This window comes from Heptranchias perlo, unplaced genomic scaffold, assembly GCF_035084215.1.
Source record: "Heptranchias perlo isolate sHepPer1 unplaced genomic scaffold, sHepPer1.hap1 HAP1_SCAFFOLD_1045, whole genome shotgun sequence".
Lineage (NCBI taxonomy): Eukaryota > Metazoa > Chordata > Chondrichthyes > Hexanchiformes > Hexanchidae > Heptranchias > Heptranchias perlo.
This window is the reverse complement of record NW_027138265.1, coordinates 13585-33617: the sequence shown is the minus strand read 5'-3', so window position 1 is coordinate 33617 and position 20033 is coordinate 13585. Positions and strand designations below refer to the sequence as shown.

The 20033-nt window shown below is 44.0% G+C and overlaps 1 protein-coding gene and 3 non-coding genes across 4 annotated transcripts; 2 read left to right on the top strand and 2 right to left on the bottom strand.

The window, feature by feature from the left end:
• The first annotated feature begins 1877 nt into the window (after window positions 1-1877).
• On the top strand, window positions 1878-1949 carry trnaa-ugc (transfer RNA alanine (anticodon UGC)). Its single transcript has one exon. It is a non-coding gene; the product is annotated as a tRNA-Ala (tRNA).
• Window positions 1950-5674: 3725 nt separating this feature from the next.
• Window positions 5675-19832, bottom strand: LOC137307561 (zinc finger protein 268-like). The gene is made up of 3 exons (XM_067976869.1): window positions 19760-19832; window positions 18830-18986; window positions 5675-13947 (listed from the first exon to the last, which is right to left on the bottom strand). The coding sequence occupies exon 3, from the start codon at window positions 13596-13598 to the stop codon at window positions 11607-11609; it is 1992 nt and encodes a 663-aa protein (XP_067832970.1). The 5' UTR covers window positions 13599-13947; window positions 18830-18986; window positions 19760-19832; the 3' UTR covers window positions 5675-11606.
• trnas-cga (transfer RNA serine (anticodon CGA)) lies at window positions 6983-7064 on the top strand. The gene has a single exon. It is a non-coding gene; the product is annotated as a tRNA-Ser (tRNA).
• Window positions 8085-8158, bottom strand: trnat-agu (transfer RNA threonine (anticodon AGU)). The gene has a single exon. It is a non-coding gene; the product is annotated as a tRNA-Thr (tRNA).
• Window positions 19833-20033: the final 201 nt, after the last annotated feature.

Here is a 20033-nt window from a genome sequence, read left to right as displayed (position 1 = left end):
TGGGGAGAGGCCGTTCACCTGCTCCGTGTGTAAGAAGAGATTCACTCATTCATCCTCCCTGCTGAAACATCAACTTGTTCAGACTGGGGAGAGACCTTTTGAATGTTCTGACTGCACGAAGAGCTCTAAATGCAGATACAAATTGTGAAGACATCGACACACTCACGTTAGGGAGAGGCCGTTCACCTGCTCCCTGTGTAAGAAGAGATTTACTCGGTCATCACACCTGCTGAGACACCAGCGAGTTCACTCTGATAAGAGACCTCTGAAATGTTCTGACTGTGAGAAGGGCTTTAAAACAAATGATCTGAAACACCAACACACTGACACTGGGGAGAGACTGTTCACCTGCTCCATGTGTGGGAAGGGATTCACAAATTCATCTGACCTTCTGAGACATCAACTTGTTCACACTATTGAGTGATCTTTTAATGCAGTAACTTTGAGAAGAGCTTTAAAAGCAGAAATGAACTGCTGACACATCAACTCACGCACATTGTGGAGAGACTGTTCACCTGCTCAGTGTGTGGGAAGGGATTCACTCAGTCATCACATGTGCTGAGACACCAGCGAGTTCACAAGTGACTGCAGGGGTTGGATTCTGCAGTTAATCACATCCAGGATTGAACTACGGTGTTTCGAGTCAGGAAGAACAACGTGTAAGGATTAACCCATTAACAGATAGAATTTAGTATAATTATAATCAATAGTAGAAGTAGAACAAAATGTACTGTGAATCTATGTATCTATAAATGTAAACTGTACTGTGTATTAATATAGAATGAACCATGTAACGTGTGTTCAATAAGAAAGTGCTGGTGGGCCGAGAAGGATGCATGATGGTTATTATAGTCAAGTTTGCAGTTAAAACTAAAAGGATGCTGACAACAGTAAAGTGGGAATGAACAGACCTAAGGGAGGAATGTGCTGTGATAGCATAATGTCTAAAAGACATGTAGATAAAGGGACTGAAGGTTCATTAAATCAAGGTGTCTCTCAGGCATAAAATGCAGTGAGTGGGGGATAGTTACATAATATAAATTGATTATTTCTCCAGTAAAATGCAGTGAGTGGGGCATAGTTACATAATATAAATTGATTATTTCTCCAGTAAAATGCAGTGAGTGGGGCATAGTTACATAATATAAATTGATTATTTCTCCAGTAAAATGCAGAGTGGAGGATAGTTACATAATATAAATTGATTATTTCTCCAGTAAAATGCAGAGTGGAGTGCACACCCACCACGGGTGGCCTCATAAAATGAGGACAATCAGTTCTTCTTTCCTTGGTGAGAGGGTTTTGTGATCTGGGGATTTAGTTCAGTGATAGAGCGCATGTTTTGCATGTGTTGAGGTCCTGGGTTCAACTCTTAGCATCTTCCTAAATAATTTTTCACCAGAATTACCCACGGAAAGTTGAATGACGCTTTTTGAGCTCAGCGAGTTCCAACTTCTGAGGCTCCACAAGCATTAAATTGTCCCGGAGCGGGACTTCATCTCACGGTCCCCTCAACAGCTCAACTCAAAGCAGCCGCCGACTGAGGGGAATGTGTGACGGTGCAATATCGAGCGAGCAGTCCCAGCTCTTGTTCCTGTTTGACGCTCTGTCATTCTTCCATCTCACTTTATGATTCAGAGGTTGGATTTCAGCCTTGTCACTGACCATTAGCGATTGGGTTTTTTATTTCCGCAGATTTTTTTTGGAAAGTTCAAAGTAAAGAGGAGCAGAAACCCCGTGAACTGAAGCAGAGGTTGAACATTGTGAACACGCGGGACCGCTGGGCATCTCGATGTCCTGGAGAGACGGAGCAGAAAGCTCACGGCTTTACTTCTAAAGTGTCTGCTTGTTTATTTCTCAGTTACCTTTTGACCCGTGGGGATGTCGCTCAGTGGAAGAGCGCATGCTTTGCATGTATGAGGTCCCGGGTTCAATCCCCGGTGTCTCCAAACAAGTTACATTTCAAATTTTAGATTCAACTGTGAGAATATCATCTGAGATTCGCCTCACATTTACACACAAGGAGAGACAAGAGTTTCTTCACCTCGCGAAAAACCGAACGCTCCGCACAGAATATAATTCAATGCGAGAGCGCCCACGGTGTTTCAATGGCTCCCATCTCATGGTTGAACAGCTTGCCCAGTGATAGATTATTTCCAGTTTCACAGATTGGGGGAAGCAGCGGACCGGCGTTCCGACCACAAAGAGGGAAGAATAGTCTGGATGTTGGGAGCTTCTTCTTTTCCCAGAGAGGAGTGAGCATCTGGAATGTATTCCCGGCTGGTGCGGTGGGTGCTGACTCTGTCTGGTGCGGTGGGTGCTGACCCTCTCTGGTGCGGTGGGTGCTGACCCTCTCTGGTGCGGGGGGTGCTGACTCTCTCTGGTGCGGTGAGTGCTGACTCTGACTCTCTCTGGTGCGGGGGGTGCTGACTCTCTCTGGTGCGGTGGGTGCTGACTCTGACTCTCTCTGGTGCGGTGGGTGCTGACTCTGACTCTCTCTGGTGCGGTGGGCGCTGACTCTGACTCTCTCTGGTGCGGTGGGCGCTGACTCTGACTCTCTCTGGTGCGGTGGGCGCTGACTCTGACTCTCTTTGGTGCGGTAAGTGCTGACTCTCTCCCTGCCTTCTCGAGGGATCTGGACCGGTTCTTGACTGGAGCAGAGATCGCATCATATGGAAGGTGAGTGGTTTTACAGTTAACTTACGCATGGTCAGTGTGATCCACTGGACTCGATTCGATAGCCTGAGGGAGTCGGGGAGGAATTTCCCAGAATTTCCCCTCCTGATTGGCCCTGGATTTTTTTCTGGTTTGTAACCGCTCCCAGGAGATTCCATGTTCCCGGTGGGTGGGGCTGGTGGTGTGTGTAGGAAGTGTCCAGTCACGATGCTCCAGGCATGTGGGGCAGGATTGATGAACGAGCTGGTCTTTTCCTGCCCGTCATGTCCGTCTGTAACCCCAGATCGTCAAGGTGTTTTTCGTGAAGTGATCTTTAAACACAAAACCCTCACCTGGGACAAGTCCTGTGTCCGTCTATAGTGAAATGAGACTCAATGCTGTCTGTGCCTCACCTTGTCCTCCTCCTTTTACATTATTGTATTGTCCGTTTGGTTAAGATGAAAATAAAAATTATCCGCTCTGGGCTCCTCCAGTCTCTCTGTGTTTCTCTCTCCTGCTAAACTGACTGACTGTCAGATAATCGTAACTGGTGTCCTCTCCATCCCGTTCTCAACACCCAGACACGACTAGTTACTGAATAAATTCAACACTCACAGACAGTCCAGTGTCAGACAGTTACAGACGGTTTCTCTCCACCTTTCCTTACAGGACTGGCGAATGATGAATGCCCCGTCAGACCGGCTGATATACAGTAAAAGGGACAGTGACCGTCTCACCAATAGCACCGGAGGTTTGTTCACAGACACAGAATCAGTCTTTCCCTTTCTATCAGTGTGTCTATATTATGCTCAGTAACAGTATCCCGCCTCCTTGTACAGCACTAGGGAGAGAGAAAGACAGACAGAGAGAGACACAGACAAACAAACACAGTATCAGAATTACACTTCCCATCAGTATGTCCGTTTCACACTCAGTAACAATATTCCACCTTCATGTACAGCGCTAGAGAGAGATAAAAACAGACAGGCACAGTATCAGAATTACACTTCCTATCAGTGTCTCTGTATCACTCTCAGGAACAGTATCCCACCTTCATAATCTGTACAAAAGAGAGAGAAACTGACCTGTAATGTCCCGTTTTCACCCAGTAACAAATTGGAAAATATTCCATTCCAATTGCTATTCCAAGGTGGAGTGACAGAAGATGCAGTCTCATCTCTCACTGATATTATTTCAGAGACAGACACATTATTAATCCCACTCTCAGGGACAGTGTCACACATTTAACCCTCTCTTGCATGTTGTCCCCTCTGCAATCTTGCAGCTCAGGGCCGTTCTGTATTACTCTCAGTGACCGAGTGTTTCACTCCGATTGAAATAAACTGGGACTGTTGCTGCCTGATATTAATCCTACACGGTCCCAGCAAATACACCGACTCCCACTTTCCTCCCCCGTTTCTCCAGGATTGGTTTGAGGAATCCTCCCTCCAGTTTCGGAGTCAAACGTTACTTTATCAGTAAGGGAGCCAAGAATGAACAGAACCCATTGGCTCATTCCACAGCCGCTCACTTTATCTCTGAAAGACTCTTTCCCATCAAAAGAGCCCGAGAGAAACAGCAGGGATGGAAACCTCGAGTTTAATAGTTGGAGATTGTAAAGTCAGTCTGGATTCCAGCGTTGGGCACTGGTGGAATCCCATCTGTTTCCCATTCTGGTGCCTGTTCCTGCACTGCCTGTGGAGCCCATTCCCTCTGACCTTTCCCCCAGACCCACTTCCTTTGCTCAGACAGGCGGGAATGGAGAGATCACGGCCCCCGGGGGAAGGGAGCAAAGAGCAGCCTCGTTACAGCAGCTCATCGCTCCGGGACCGTGTCCGCAGATGGGCTCAGAGATCGGCATTGAGTCCGGGGGAAGGGCAGGGGGAGTCCGGGGGCTGTTTGTAAGAGGCGGAGTGGATCAGGAACTGGTCCCGGAACATGGAGTGAGAGGGGGGAAGGGAGAGGTCATTCTCGGGCTGTGTGTGGACAGGGTGTGTCCAGGGGAAGGGAGAGAGAATGGGAAGAACCTGCTATTAAAACCATTGCTGCTTTCACTCCCCAAACCAGGAGTGAATGGTCCTGGTTTAGTTCCAGTCTCACCCTGTATATTGTTCTTGGACAGTGAAGAGTGGAAACAGAGCCGGACAGTAAGGAAGTGGGGAGTTATACAAAGAGCATCCATTGCAGGCACCAGGTGAGAAGTGTGAAGGACACAATTTAAACAGCGGCTGTTTCGTTTCGGTTGAACGGTTAGTCCCATGGGAGAGGGGATGAGAAACCTGACCTGTACAAAGGTCCCTGCCCCATCGGGTAGTCCCATTCATGAATCAGTGCAGGGGTTGGGTTGTGTCTGGATGTCACTAAATTGTTGTAAAATAGCCCAACACACCTGGTGTGCAGAAGCTGAGTGCTGCAGTGGAGTCAGACACTGACACTGTTTGTATCACTGGTTTTCATTTGTGGATATTCAAAATGATCATTAGCAGAGATATTAAACTGATCTCTATTCTATTTTCAACCTCGCTGTTTCTTGAGTTACAACAGATCATTTTTCTTCCTGCAGGCGAATCCATGAATGATCCAGAATGAATGTGATGTTTCCTCCACCCGAGGCACAAGGAGGAGTGCAGCCAGCTCCTCACACACAGGAGGTACATTATCACCCACAGAGCACAGAGACACAGACAGGTCATCAGTTCCACAGTCTCAGACAGTAGAAGTCGTCAGTCCCACACTGATCCCAAGTTCCAGAGACACACTTTCAATCCAACATTCAAACAGAGTGGGTGAGGCAGACACTGTTCCATTTGCCCCGAACTCTGTCCCGCTGACAGGCAGATACAAAAATCCCAGTCCAAAATCACACTCTCAGATTGAAAGGCACTGTGTCAATCTCACAATCGGGCAACATAGCTACGAATTAAATACCAGAGAGAAATCACACATGGTATCCGATTGAAAGGGACAGAATGAATCCCAATAATGTACCTGAGATTCCAATTGAATACTATCCCAGAACTCTCTCACACATGACTTTAATACATGAAATATCCATTCGAAAAGTGAACCATTTGCTACAAATTGCAAACAAATCCAAACCTCACGTACAGTATCGATTGAGAAATACTGAAAGATAGTAAACCTGAGAAACAAATTAGATACCTGTTCAGAATGCACTCGTAGAATGAAATTTAAAGATAGAGTATCAATTCTATTAGTGCAGACTGAGATACACATTATATACCAGTCCAAAAATCTCATACAATATTGGACTGAAAGATACAGTATCAATTCCATTTCTACAGACTGATCTACACATTACAAACCAATTCAAAAATGTCACCTTATCAGTTTGAAAGATTCATTATCATCCACAATCGTACTCACAGAGATACAGATTTAATAGTGGTCCAAAAAGCACACAAATTATCTGATTAAAACCTCCAACATTAAATCCTAAAGTTCGTCCATATTTACAAATTAAATAAGGAGTAAAACTCTTCAAACATTAAGATATTAAAGCTGAGTATTGAACGCAATAATGTAATCTGAGAGAATAATTATGTACAGATACAGAATGAAACTCACATTCAGATACAGTACCAGAGACACACAGACACAGAATGAATCCAACACTCACAGATGCAGAAGGAATCCCAAACTCACATACAGTACTAGAGACTGACAGACACAGAGTTAATCCCACACTCTCATCAAGTACCAGGGACTGATAGGTACAGTATGAATCCCACACTAACATGCAGTATGAGTAACTGCATATTTAGGATGAATTCAACTCCCACATACAGTACTGGGGACTGTATATAAAGAATGAGTCCCACACTCACATGGAGAAACAGAGACTGACAGATACCGAAAGAATCCCACACTAACACACAGTATGAGAGACTGCCTATAAAGAATGAATCACAAACTCTCACACACACTGCTGACAAGACAGAGAATGAATCCCAAACTCACACACAGTATCAGTGAGTGACAGATACAGAATGAATCCCACACTAACACACAGTACCAGAGACTGACAGACACAAAATGAATCCCACTAAACTATCAGGGAATAAGCACAGACCAGGGATCAGGGCCTTTACCCAGTAAACCATCAGAGAGTCAGCACAGACCAGGGATCAGGGCCTTTACCCAGTAAACTATCAGGGAATCAGCACAGACCAGGGATCAGGGCCTTTACCCAGTGAACTATCAGAGAATCAGCACAGACCAGGGATCAGTGCCTTTCACCTGTCAGAGAGAACATTGTATCACAGATCACATTCTGATTTACAGCCGTGCATAACAGATGTTTGTAGCTGCGATGGCCGAGTGGTTAAGGCGTTGGACTCGAAATCCCCTGGGGATTTCCTGCGTACGTTCGAATCCTCCTCGCAGCGCGACTTCTTAAAGTTATGTTTACTGCTCAAATAACGATGAACTGGAGTTGACGAACCGCATTCCCTCTCTCAGAGACTCTCCAGCGCGGCTCATGCTTTTAATTCGGAGCCCAATGGTCTCTTGCAAAATTGCAAGACACGTGAAGGAATCTCTCCCAAGCTCCATCTTAAATTCTGCCCGTTCGCAGAACTTGACATTGATCCTATTTCTTCCTATACTTTGATCCCACCTTGTCTCTGTCTCTTGACTCGCTGTGTTTTTCCCTCATGGACTTCTCAGGCTTCGTTGAACGGCCACGGATGATCGAACCTGGAACACCGGCAGTGAAGGGTAAAGATGGAAAGACTGAGACGGGGGGAGTGGCGAGAGGGTGGATTTGGAATTCCTGAGTGACCGCACTGTGAATTTTCCAGATCTGCTTGGAGCACCAATCCCTTCAATTCATCACTTACAGGGACAATTCGATACCCGGTTTCTTTTCCCTGAGCTTGGCGAGATCTTAAAAATTGAAAGCGACCAATATCAGAGCGAACCTCGTCACCGACATGATCACAGATACAGAGCGGCCACACTCTGCTTCAGTGAGGGGAAAACCCAGAGCGGTTTCAAGGTTGAATGTAATTGGAAGCAAAGCTCGTTCAATGAAAGTGCAGGTCATTGAGGTGCCTTTAAAGTCCTGATTGTTTGAACTGAATTTCTTTCAAAAGCGCTTGAGATTCAGGTGGAGTGATTTGGGGACTCCTTTTCCCTCTTCGCAAAACTTTGAACCGCAGATCAAGATCCAAAGTCCAGGGCTAAATTAGGGTTTCTCCAGGGTATGAAACATCGAATCAAGAATTATACCCCGACCTCAACGAGCCCAGAAACAAGAACGTGTCACGGACACATTCTATGAGAGGGCTGTCTGTATGATGAAAAGGCATTTTTGAAAAGACCTCCTGATCAGTTCCGTGTTGGATCCTGAACAAAACACAGCACTGTGTGCTTCTCAAATTCACTAAACACCACGAATTACACAAAGGCACCGCTGGGAGTTGAACACAGGATCTCCTGTTTACTAGACAGGTGCTTTAACCAACTAAGCCACGGTACCAATTCATGGTACTGTTTCCCACCTCCTCTCATTAATATCTATCAGCTACACGTCACATTCTGTTGGGGGTTCAGACTGTTTGATCTTTGTCTATTTCACTTGCCAGTTTCCCTGTGAATCCCGATACTGACTGCGTTTCAAGCTGTGTTTATCTTTCTGTGTCCATCAGTGCTTTGATACACGGATGAATATTTGTGCTTGTGTTTGTTTGTTACTTTAAATAAATTAGGGATGGACAATTCTCGCTCTGACACTGAAGAACTAATTGAGCAAATTTCACAGTGAAGTGTTGTTTATTGTGGTGCTGAAACTAAAAAGAATCGTAAAAGGTGCAAAGAGGGAAAACGAGAAAAACTTGTGAATGAAATTAAGGACAACTTTCAAGGTTTTTACACGTATATTAAGAGAAAGAAGGGTGACGAAGAGTAATGTGGGCCCCTTAAAGACAGATGGAGGTGATATTGTAATTGAAAATCAGGAAATGGCAGACTTGCTAAATCCTCACAGAAAAGCATGAGGATAATAAACCAGAGACACGAGGAAAACTGAAAATAAATCAAGGGGATTCAGTGTAAGTCAAATAATGGTATTGGAGAAAACAATTAGACTAAAGATAGACAAATCTCCAGGGCCTGATGTTTACCATCCCAGGGGACTAAGGGGAATAGGTGAGGAAATTGTACATGCTTTAGTCATGATCGTTCAAAACTCTCTTGATTCAGGAATTGTTCCATGGATTGAAAAAATTCAAATATCATTCCATTAATTAGGAAGGGTAGGAGAGATAAAACAGGAAATTATAGACCTATTAGTCTGACGTCTGTTGTGGGGAAGTTACCAGAATCTGTTATTGGGGAAAGAATGACTGAGCACTTGGATAAACATGAATTGATCAGAGAGAGTCAGCATGGATTTGTAAAGTGTAAGTCAAGTCCAACGAAAATAGATGAACTTTTTGAAGATGTAACTAACGTGGTAAATAATGGAGTGTCTATGGGGGTTATGTGTATATTGACTTCCAGAGGCATTCGTTAAGGTTTAACATCAGAGACTATTCTCATTTCTGTTGACATGTGGAATTCAAAGCAACCCATTGACATTGGGAGGGAGTTGGTTTGGAGGTAGGAGACAGAGAGTAGGGTTAATGGGTATGTACTCAAATTGACAGGATTTGATTAGTGGTGTCCCCCAGGGATCTGTATAAATGAGGCAGATAAAGGAATAGAGAGCGGTATATCCAGGTTTGTTGACGACACCAAGTTAGGAGGCACAGTGAGTAGTGTGGATGGGAGCATAAAGTTGGAAAAGGAAATTGATAGATTCAGTGAGTTGGTAAAACTGTGTCAGATGGAGCTTACATAGAATTACATCGAATGTACATCACAGAAACAGGCAATTCGGCCCAACTAGACTATACCGGTGTTTATGCTGCAGACGAGCCTCCTCCAACCCCTCTTCATCTAACCCGATGAGCAAACCCGAATATTCCTTTCTCCTCCATGTGTTTATCTCACTTCACCGTAAATGCATCCATGATATTCGCCTTAACTACTCCGTGTGGGAGAGAGCTGCACATTCTAACGCCTCTCTGGATAAATATGTTTCTCTTGAATGCCAGATTGGATTTATTGATGACTATTATATTCATGGCCCTAAGTTCTGACGTCCCCACTCCCAAAAGTACAAACACCTTATCTACATCTGACCGATCAAACCCTTGCATAATCTTAAAGTCCTGTATCAGGTCACCCTCAGCCTTCTCTTTTCTATACAAAAGAGCCCCAGACTGTTCAAAGTTTCAATCTGGGGAAGTGTGAGGCCATCCACTTTGGCCCGAAGCAAGATAAATCAGAGTATTTTCGAAATGGTGAGAAGCCAGGAACTGTGGGTGAGCAGAGATACTTCGGGAAATCAGGAAGAGTTGGCAGACAGGTGCAAAAAATAATTAAAATGGCTAATGGAATGTCGGCCTTTATCTCAAGGGAACTGGAATTCAAAAGGGTGGAAGTTATGTTAGAATTCTATAAACTCTGCTAAGGCCACATTTAGAGTACGGCATTCAGTCCTGGGCACCAGACCTCAGGAAGGATATATTGGCCTTGCAGGAGGTGCAGCGCAGAAAGACCAGAATGATACCGGGGCTAAAATGGTTACATTATGAGGACAGGTTGCGTGGACAAGGTTTGTATTTCCTCGTGTATAGAGGATTAAGTGGTGATGTAATTCAGGTGTTGAAGGTGATTCAATGATCCAATGGTGGGTGTGTGAGTTGGTGCTGAATCGGTCCCCTTCAGTGAAGAGAGGGTCAGCGGGCGCCTGACAGACACGGCTCGGAACGGGACTCGCTTCTCTCCGGCGGCAGCGGCTGGTTTAGAGAGATCTCTCTGTCTGCTGCTGTTACTCCGCCTCCCGCACTCTGGGAGAACCGCGGAGGTCGGTCCTCATTTTTCTCTTATGGATCCGGCTCCATCCGTTTACTGTTGACGGGAGTGCGTCTGATACCAAGTCAGTCAGAAGCGGGTGCAAATCACAACATAGGCACAGGCCCAAGGACTGGGGACTGGTTTGATATTGGGTCCTTTTTAAGGGATAGGCTGTAGAATGTTTGTGTAATAATAATGATCAGAATTAACTTTGATACAATGAAGTTTTTTTCAGTTATTTCCCATTTCCACCCTCACCAGTTTTATACAGTAACAGGTAACAATGTTTGAGGGATGTGATGTCCAGTGTTGGTGGAGTCAGTGTAATTTAACTTGATACATTGAAGAGTCTCTTGTCTATCCCAGGCTCTTACCTTAAGTTTAGACCCTCACCTGGTTTAAAATCGGTCACTCACTGATATAAATAAACCAGTAACAATCCCGAAACCTCAGCGGGGATATTTGTTCCGATACTTAATGACGGTCCCAATTTCCACTGAAATTCTCAATCAGCAAATCCCAGAGGCTGTTTCGGGTTTGACAAACTGTGGAACAGATTGTTTTAAAAGCCGGAAAGAGGGAAAAACTGGTGGTTGATATGAAGTGTTATACATTATCTCTTTCTGTTTCAGATTTACAATTTCTCTTTGTGTGTTACTCAAAGGAGAGGCTATAACGGAGCCCAGTGACTGGGTCACGAGCTGCACTGAGTCAATGGCCTGTGTTACAGACCGGCTCGTTGGACCTGCTCATTTCGTGAACTCGCTGGTGTCTCAGCACGTGTGATGACTGAGTGAATCCCTTCCCACACACGGAGCAGGTGAACAGTCTCTCAACCAATGGGCATGCGTTGATGTGTCAGCAGTTCATTTCTGCTTTTAAAGCTCTTCTCACAGTCACTGCATTAAAAGGTCACTCAATAGTGTCAACAAGTTAATGTTTCAGAAGGTGGGATGATCGAGTGAATCTCTTCCCACACACGGAGCAGGTGAACAGTCTCTCCCCAGTGTGAGTGCGTCGATGTCTCAGCAGTTCGTTTCTGATTTTAAATCTCTTCCCACAGTCAGAACATTTAAAGGTCTCTCAGTGTGAACTCGCTGGTGTTTCAGCAGGGAGGATGACCAAGCGAATCCCTTCCCACACACTGAGCAGGTGAACGGCCTCTCCCCAGTGTGAGTGCGTTGGTGTGTCAGCAGATTAAATTTGCTTTTATACCTCTTCTCACAGTCAGAACATTTAAAAGGTCTCTCATCGGAGTGAACTCGCTGGTGTCTCAGCAGGTTGGATGGCCGAGTGAATCTCATCCCACACAAGGTGCAGGTGAACGGCCTCTCCCCAGTGTGAACTCGCTGGTGTTTCAGCAGGGTTGATGACCCAGCGAATCCCTTCCCATACACAGAGCAGGAGAACGGCCTCTCCCCAGTGTGGGTGCGTTGGTGTGTCAGCAGATTAAATTTGCTTTTAAACCTCTTCTCACAGTCAGAACATTTAAAAGGTCTCTCATCGGAGTGAACTCGCTGGTGTCTCAGCAGGATGAATGACCGAGTGAATCTCATCCCACACAAGGAGCAGGTGAACGGCCTCTCCCCAGTGTGAACTCGCTGGTGTTTCAGCAGGTTGGATGACTGAGTGAATCTCTTCCCACACACGGTGCAGATGAACGGTCTCTCCCCAGTGTGAGTGCGTTGGTGTCTCAGCAGTTCAATTTTGCTTTTAAACCTCTTCTCACAGTCAGAACACTTAAAAGATCTCTCATCAGAGTGAACTCGCTGGTGTCTCAGCAGGATGAAAGACTGAGTGAATCTCTTCCCACACAAGGAGCAGGTGAACGGCCTCTCCCCAGTGTGGGTACGTTGGTGTATCAGCAGATTAATTTTGCTTTTAAACCTCTTCTCACAGTCAGAACATTTAAAAGGTCTCTCATCAGAGTGAACTCGCTGGTGTGTCAGCAGGATGGATGACCGAGTGAATCTCTTCCCACACAAGGAGCAGGTGAATGGCCTCTCCCCAGTGTGAACTCGCTGGTGTGTCAGCAGGATGGACGACTGAGTGAATCTCTTCCCACACACGGTGCAGATGAACGGTCTCTCCCCAGTGTGAGTGCGTTGGTGTCTCAGCAGTTCAATTTTGCTTTTAAACCTCTTCTCACAGTCAGAACATTTAAAAGGCCTCTCCCCAGCGTGAACTCGCTGGTGTGTCAGAAGCTCAGATGACCAAGTGAATCCCTTCCCACACACAGAGCAGATGAACTGTCTCTCCCCAGTGTGAGTGCGTTGGTGTGACAGCAGATTACTTTTGCTTTGAAACCTCTTCTCACAGTCAGAACATTTAAAAGGTCTCTCATCAGAGTGAAGTCGCTGGTGTGTCAGCAGGGTGGATGACCGAGTGTATCCCTTCCCGCACACAGAGCAGGTGAACGGCCTCTCCCCAGTGTGAACTCGCTGGTGTGTCAGGAGGAGGGATGACTGAGTGAATCCCTTCCCACACACAGAGCAGGTGAACGGCCTCTCCCCAGTGTGAACTCGCTGGTGTGTCAGGAGGAGGGATGACTGAGTGAATCCCTTCCCACACACGGAGCAGGTGAACGGCCTCTCCCCAGTGTGAGTACATTGGTGTGTCAGCAGGTTCCTTTTGCATTTAAACCTCTTCTCACAGTCAGAACATTTAAAAGGTCTCTCCCCAGTGTGAACTCGCTGGTGTGTCTGGAGGCTGGATGAAATAGTGAATCCCTTCCCACACACGGAGCAGGTGAACGGCCTCTCCCCAGTGTGGGTACGTTGGTGTATCAGCAGATTAATTTTGCTTTTAAACCTCATCTCACAGTCAGAACATTTAAAAGGTCTCTCATCAGTGTGAACTCGCTGGTGTGTCAGCAGGGTGGATGAATGAGCGAATCCCTTCCCACACACGGAGCAGGTGAACGGCCTCTCCCCAGTGTGACTGTGTTGATGAATTTCCAGCCTGGACGGGTAATTGAATCCCTTCCCACAGTCCCCACATTTCCACGGTTTCTCCATGGTCCGGGTGTCCTTGTGTCTCTCCAGGTTGGACGATCAGTTGAAGCCTCGTCCACACACAGAACACGTGTACGGTTTCTCCCCGCTGTGGACGGTGCGGTGTTTTTTCTGGCTGTGTAACTGGTTAAAGCTCTTTCCACAGTCAGTGCACTAGAACACTCTCACTCGGTGTGTGTCTCGGTGCTTTTCCACTCACACTGATGTCTAAAATCATCTCCCACAGACAGAACAGACAAACATTTCTCCTTCCACATTCAAAGGTCGATGATATTCAGGTCCTGATGAATCGAGTGACTCTGTCAGATCTTGACGTGATCTTTGGTTTGAGTTTCCCTCTGCAAATCCTCCCCTGTAAAAGTAGTTTATAAAAGTTATCACTGTAACTACAGGATAGAAATTCAGATCAGATAACTTTACTTTCTATGGAACATTATTTCCTCTCTCATTCCTCAAAGCTGTAAATCCCCGTCCCACACACTCTCCCTCCTCCCTGTGCTGAAATCCAAACCCATCGCATCATCTTTCAGTGGCCCTAAACCATAAGTGAAAGGGTGTGAGAGAGAGAGTGAGTGTGAGAGGGTGTGAGAGAGTGTGAGTACAGTAGTGGGCTGGGTGTGGAGAATGAAGTGGGGCAGGTGGAGCATGTTTCAGTGGGGCAGCAGTGATCATAATCTCATTTGGTTTAGAACAGTTATGGAAAAGGACAGGGGACAGTCAAATGTGAAAATTCTTAACTGGAGGAGGGCTAATTCCAGTGAGTTAAAAAGGGATCTTGTCCAGGTGGATTGGTATCAAAAATTGGCAGGCAGAACAGTAATTGAACAGTGGGAGGCCTTCAAGGAGGAGTGGGTTTGGGTACAGAGTAGACAGATTCCCACGAGGTGGAAAGGAACAGCATCCAAAGCGAGAGCTCCCTGGATGACTAAAGGTATAGAGATCACCATTTCTCCTTCATTTACAGACGTCCCCTGACCGATCACCATTTCTCCTTCATTTATAGACGCTCCCTGACCGATCACCATTTCTCCTTCATTTGCAGACGCTCCCTGACCGATCACCATTTCTCCTTCATTTACAGACGCTCCCTGACCGATCACCATTTCTCCTTCATTTACAGACACTCCCTGACCGATCACCATTTCTCCTTCATTTACAGACACTCCCTGACCGATCACCATTTCTCCTTCATTTACAGACGCTCCCTGACCGATCCCCATTTCCCCTTCATTTCCCGGCGGGTAGTGAGGGGGGGATAATGTTCACTGTTTTATATTCGGGTCTGGGGCCGCACTCGGGGTTTGTAAAGCCTGAGCCTGGGCCTGAGCCCGGACCCGGGCCCCTCTGACCTGCACCGAACGGGCTCCTCCCACAGCCTCGACTGGCCGCGCATGCTCAGGACACACTGCCCGAAAATGAGTCACTACTGCGCCTGCGCACTGGGCTCCACTGATTCAGATAGGGCACAATCTGCACCGCGATGCATGCTGGGTGATGCAGCCGCCATTGATGATCTTAATACCAGGCCGAAAAACAAAGACATTGGAAGCATATAATTCAAGTGTTTAATTTATAATATAAATAATTCAATCGTTCAATTCATTTCATAAATAATTGAATAGTTCAATTCATTAAATAATCAATTGTTTAATTTATTACATAAACAATTAGTGTTTATTTATTATATAAAGGATTCAAGTGTTTAATTTATTGTAGAAATAATTCAATAGTTTAATTCATTATATAAATTTTCCTTCGTTTAATTTATTATATAAAGAATTCAATATTTAGTTGAATTATTTATATCATAAATTAAACACTTGAATGATTTGTCTAATAAATTAAACACGAGACTTCATTATATAATAAAGTAAACAATTTATTATGTGTAATGAATTAAACCTTTGAATTATTTATATAATCAATTAAACAATTCATTATGAAATTGTTTAATTCATTATGAATATAATGAATTAAACAATTGATTATTTATATAATAAATAACATTTTGAAATTCTTCATGCAATAAATTAAATAATGGATTATTAATATGATTAAATAAACACTTGAATCTTTCTATGATAAGTTGCACCTTTGAATTAATTATATAATTTAAACACTTGACCTCTTTATATAATAATTTTAACACTTGGATTATTTATATAATAAACTAAACAATTGGTTATTTATATAATAAATGAAACAATTGGTTATTTATATAATAAATGAAACAATTGGTTATTTATATAATAAACTAAACAATTGGTTATTTATATAATAAATTAAACAATTGGTTATTTATATAATAAATGAAACACTTGAATTATTTATATAATGAATTAAACATGAATTATTTATATAATAAATTAAACAATTGAATTATTTAGAGAATCAAATAATCAGTTCAATCATTTATATAATAAATTAAACAATTGTTTTTTATATAATAAATTAGACATGCATTATTATATAATAAATTAAACACTTGTTTATTTGTATAATAATTTCATCAATTGAATTATTTAGATGCTTAATTTCTTATGAAAATAATTCAATGGTTTATTTTAACAACTGAAGTCGTTATGTAAGAAATTAAACAATTGATTATTTATATAATGAATTAAACTATTGAATTATTTATTTAATAAATAAAACCTTTTAATTATTTATATAATAAATTGAACTATTGAATTATTTAGATAATAAATGAAACAGTTGAATTATTTAAATAATAAATTAAACAAATGAACTATTTATGTAATAAATTATACACTTGAATGCTTCATTAATAAATTAAACACTTGTTTATTTGTATAATAAATTCACAAATTGAATTATTTATACAATAAATTAAACAACGGAGCTATTTATATATTAAATTATACACTTGAATTATTATATAATTAAACTACTGAATTATTTATCAAATATATTAATCAATTTAATTATTCATATAATAAATTAAACAATTCAATAATTTACATAAAAAATTAAACACTTGAATTATTTATAATATATTAAACAATTGAATGATTTATATAATAAATTTAGCTATTGAATTTTTTATACAATAAATTAAACTCTTGGTTATTTATATAATAAATTAATCAATCGAATAATTTAAACTATTGAATTCTCTTTATAATAAATGAAACATTTGAAGTATTCATATAATAAATTAAACACTTGAAAACAATTTAATTATTGATATAATAAAATAAGCAATTCATTCTTTATTTAATGAATGAAACTATTGAGTTATTTATATTACATTTTAAACTTTTCAATTATTCATACAATAAATGAAGCCAGCTTGGACAAAATGGAGGCAAGCTCGGAGTCCGTCTTGGACAAAATGGCGGCCGGCATGGCCACCATCTTGGAAAAAATGGCAGCAAGCACGGCCGCCATCTTGGAAAACATGGCGGCAGGCGCGGCCGCCATCTTGGGCAAAATGGCGGCAAGCGCGGCCACAATCTTGGAAAAAATGGCAGCCGCCGCCATCTTGTCACATGGCGGCAAGAGGCCGACAGAGTGTCGCCAGTGATCCCGCAGTGACCCCAGAATGTCCCAGTGACCCCAGAGTGATGCCGGGGTCCCAGAGTGCACCCAGTCAGCCCAGAGTGAGGCCAGGGTGCAGCCGGGGATCCCAGAGCGATGCCAGAGTGGCGGCCTTTGCGTTTGGGCCACCACAACAACCACCACCACAACTGTACTGTACGTGTACAGCACAGAGTGGGTAAAAGGGAACGATTCACTCCTGTCTGGTACTGTACGGCCCGTGTGTGTCTCAGTGTCAGCTCCTGTACATGTACAGCACAGAGTGGGTAAAAGGGAACGATTCACTCCTGTCTGGTACTGTACGGCCCGTGTGTGTCTCAGTGTCAGCTCCTGTACATGTACAGCACACAGTGGGTAAAAGGGAAGGATTCACTCCTGTCTGGTACTGTACGGCCCGTGTGTGCCTCAGTGTGAGCTCCTGTTCATGTGCAGCACACAGTGGGTAAAAGGGAACGATTCACTGAGAGATTGCAATGTTGAGTGTAACGGTTATTTGAGGGGTTCAGTCCCTAAACGGGCTGTGTTTTGACAGACACTTTTTGCAGTAAGGAGTTGAGTTTAGTTTAGGGAGGTGGGTACAATCCGTGTCTGGGACTCACTGGCCCTGTGAAATGTTGAATTTTGCTCACAATATGGTGTGTTTGGATTAATGGGGGACTCGGTTTAACTCCACTGGGCTGGATTGTTTTATAAATCTCTCATTGACTGGGTCTTTCAGACCAAGATGGGAGCTGCTTCTCTCTCTCTGTAAACACCCTGAGGCAGTGAAACACTCTCTGACAAACTGTTCACAGGAACCAACCCATCAGACATGGGGAATAGACAAATACCTGGGACTGGAAATGAGCCTCCCACCAACAGAGCAGAGAGAAGGAGGAAATCATCACACCTTCGAGATCTGGATCGGTTTTGTCTTTGGAGCAGGTTCTGGTTAATTTTACTGCTTTAAAGTTATGTTATGGGACCAGTGAGACTGAGACACACACACACACACACACACACACACACACACACACAGACTGTACAGTCAGGAGACACGTGTCCTTTGCACAGACATTGGGTTTGAATTGAGCTGAGCTGTGCCACAAATGAATATGGGATTAAAATCTCAAATTCCAATCAGTTTGCTCCCGAGCTTCCCCATGTGTCTGTGTGGTTCCATTACAATACAATTTCACATGGGGGCCCAAAATGGCTTCGGAATTAACACTATTTTTTTCTGAGTTGTCAGTGACCTTTTCAAAAATTAAACTTCAAACTAAGAAAACATTTGGAGGCTGTTTTCACATTTGGGCCCTCTGCGTGCTGCAGGACGCTTCCTGAAAGAGCTTTTAATTTCAATTAAGACCCCAAATATGTCACATTGTCAGCCTCTGAATAATAGTTTGATCCACTTTGTGTTATTTCTGAAAAGTTGCACTTGCAATGAACGAAGGGAGGAATTTGGGCTCGAACAGATGGTGATATTCTGTTGGACGGTCGGGACTGAGGGACCGCTGCACTGTCAGACGGTCAGTGTGTGTCTCAGTGTCAGCTCCTGTACAATGTCCCAGTGATCCTCCAGTGTCTCCAGAATGTCCCAGTGATCCCCCAGTGTCCCCAGAATGTCCCAGTGATCCCCAGTGTCCCCAGAATGTCCCAGTGATCCCCAGAGTAACCTAAACATTACTCACGTGGCCCCCATCGGGTCCAGGCTGCGGTGAAGGTCTCAGTCAGTCAGTCCCCAGCCGAGAGAACGATTCTTGGCCCAGGATTCTTCCTCCTCCTCCTCCTTCTCACAAAATGTCTCTTTCTGGATCATCTCCTTGCAGCATTTCATCGAAAAGTTTCCTGAGGGGAGGGAGAGAGAGAGAGGGAATTGATTAAAATACAAAAGCAAGGGATTAAAAAGGCACAGCAAGAGCCCAGAACTCCCCCACACCCATTCCCACTCCCAGTTACACCAACAATCCCTCAGCACCAATACTGAGACACAAATCCCGATTACAAACCAGAGAATCTAAAAAGAGAGAAAAGTTGGGAGAGAGACAGAGAGGGAGAAATACACTCAGGACAGGCTGAAGGACCCCGGCAGACTGAGAGATTGTCCCCGCCCCTGGGGAGGGTTTGGGACGAGACACACAGCCATCCCCTACCCCCGGGGAGCTCCCTGCTTCAGCCTTTGAGATATTAGACTGAATCTCAATGGGTCTCCCTCAGGGACTTGTCCATTCTCATGTTAATCCAGGGACAGCCCAGGACAGGACTGGTTTGACCAGGAGACCTGTCTGTTGGAATGAGCCACATTTCAAGGACCTATTTTACTGATTTGAAACCCTCACAGCCTGTCTCTCCCTCACCCCAAACCGAGTCCCCCCTCCACCCTCAGCCTGTCTCCCCCCTCTCCCCTTGTGACCCAAACACCCCAGGGACCTCCGTCACATCCCACCCTGCCCGGCGTCCACATTTAAAGAACTAAAGTTGGGCAGAATCTGCTCCGAATACACAAGGGCTGCAGAGCTGGAATGGCTGCTGTTTCTCAGACAGTGTTTGACCATTTCATTCTCTCTGTGTGTTTACTGTAAAGAGCTGTGGAGGGAGCAGGGACTCCATCTCATTCTCACCTCCCCGGGTCTGGATGGCAAACAGGTTCCGAGCTCAGGGCACAGCACCATTTCAAACACTCAAATCATCCAAAGGTTGAGAAACGAGGTTTAACTGACAGGTTTCCAGCCTCTAATTGAAGTTTTAATATAGAAAACATTTTAATAAATAAAAATGCTGCAGAAAGGTGAATAGAGTGAGAGACAGAGAGAGAAAATGATCGGTTCGGTCAGACTCTCTCTGTTTAAATGAGATAGAAAAACAGAGAGAGGGGGAGAGAGAGAGGGACAGAGA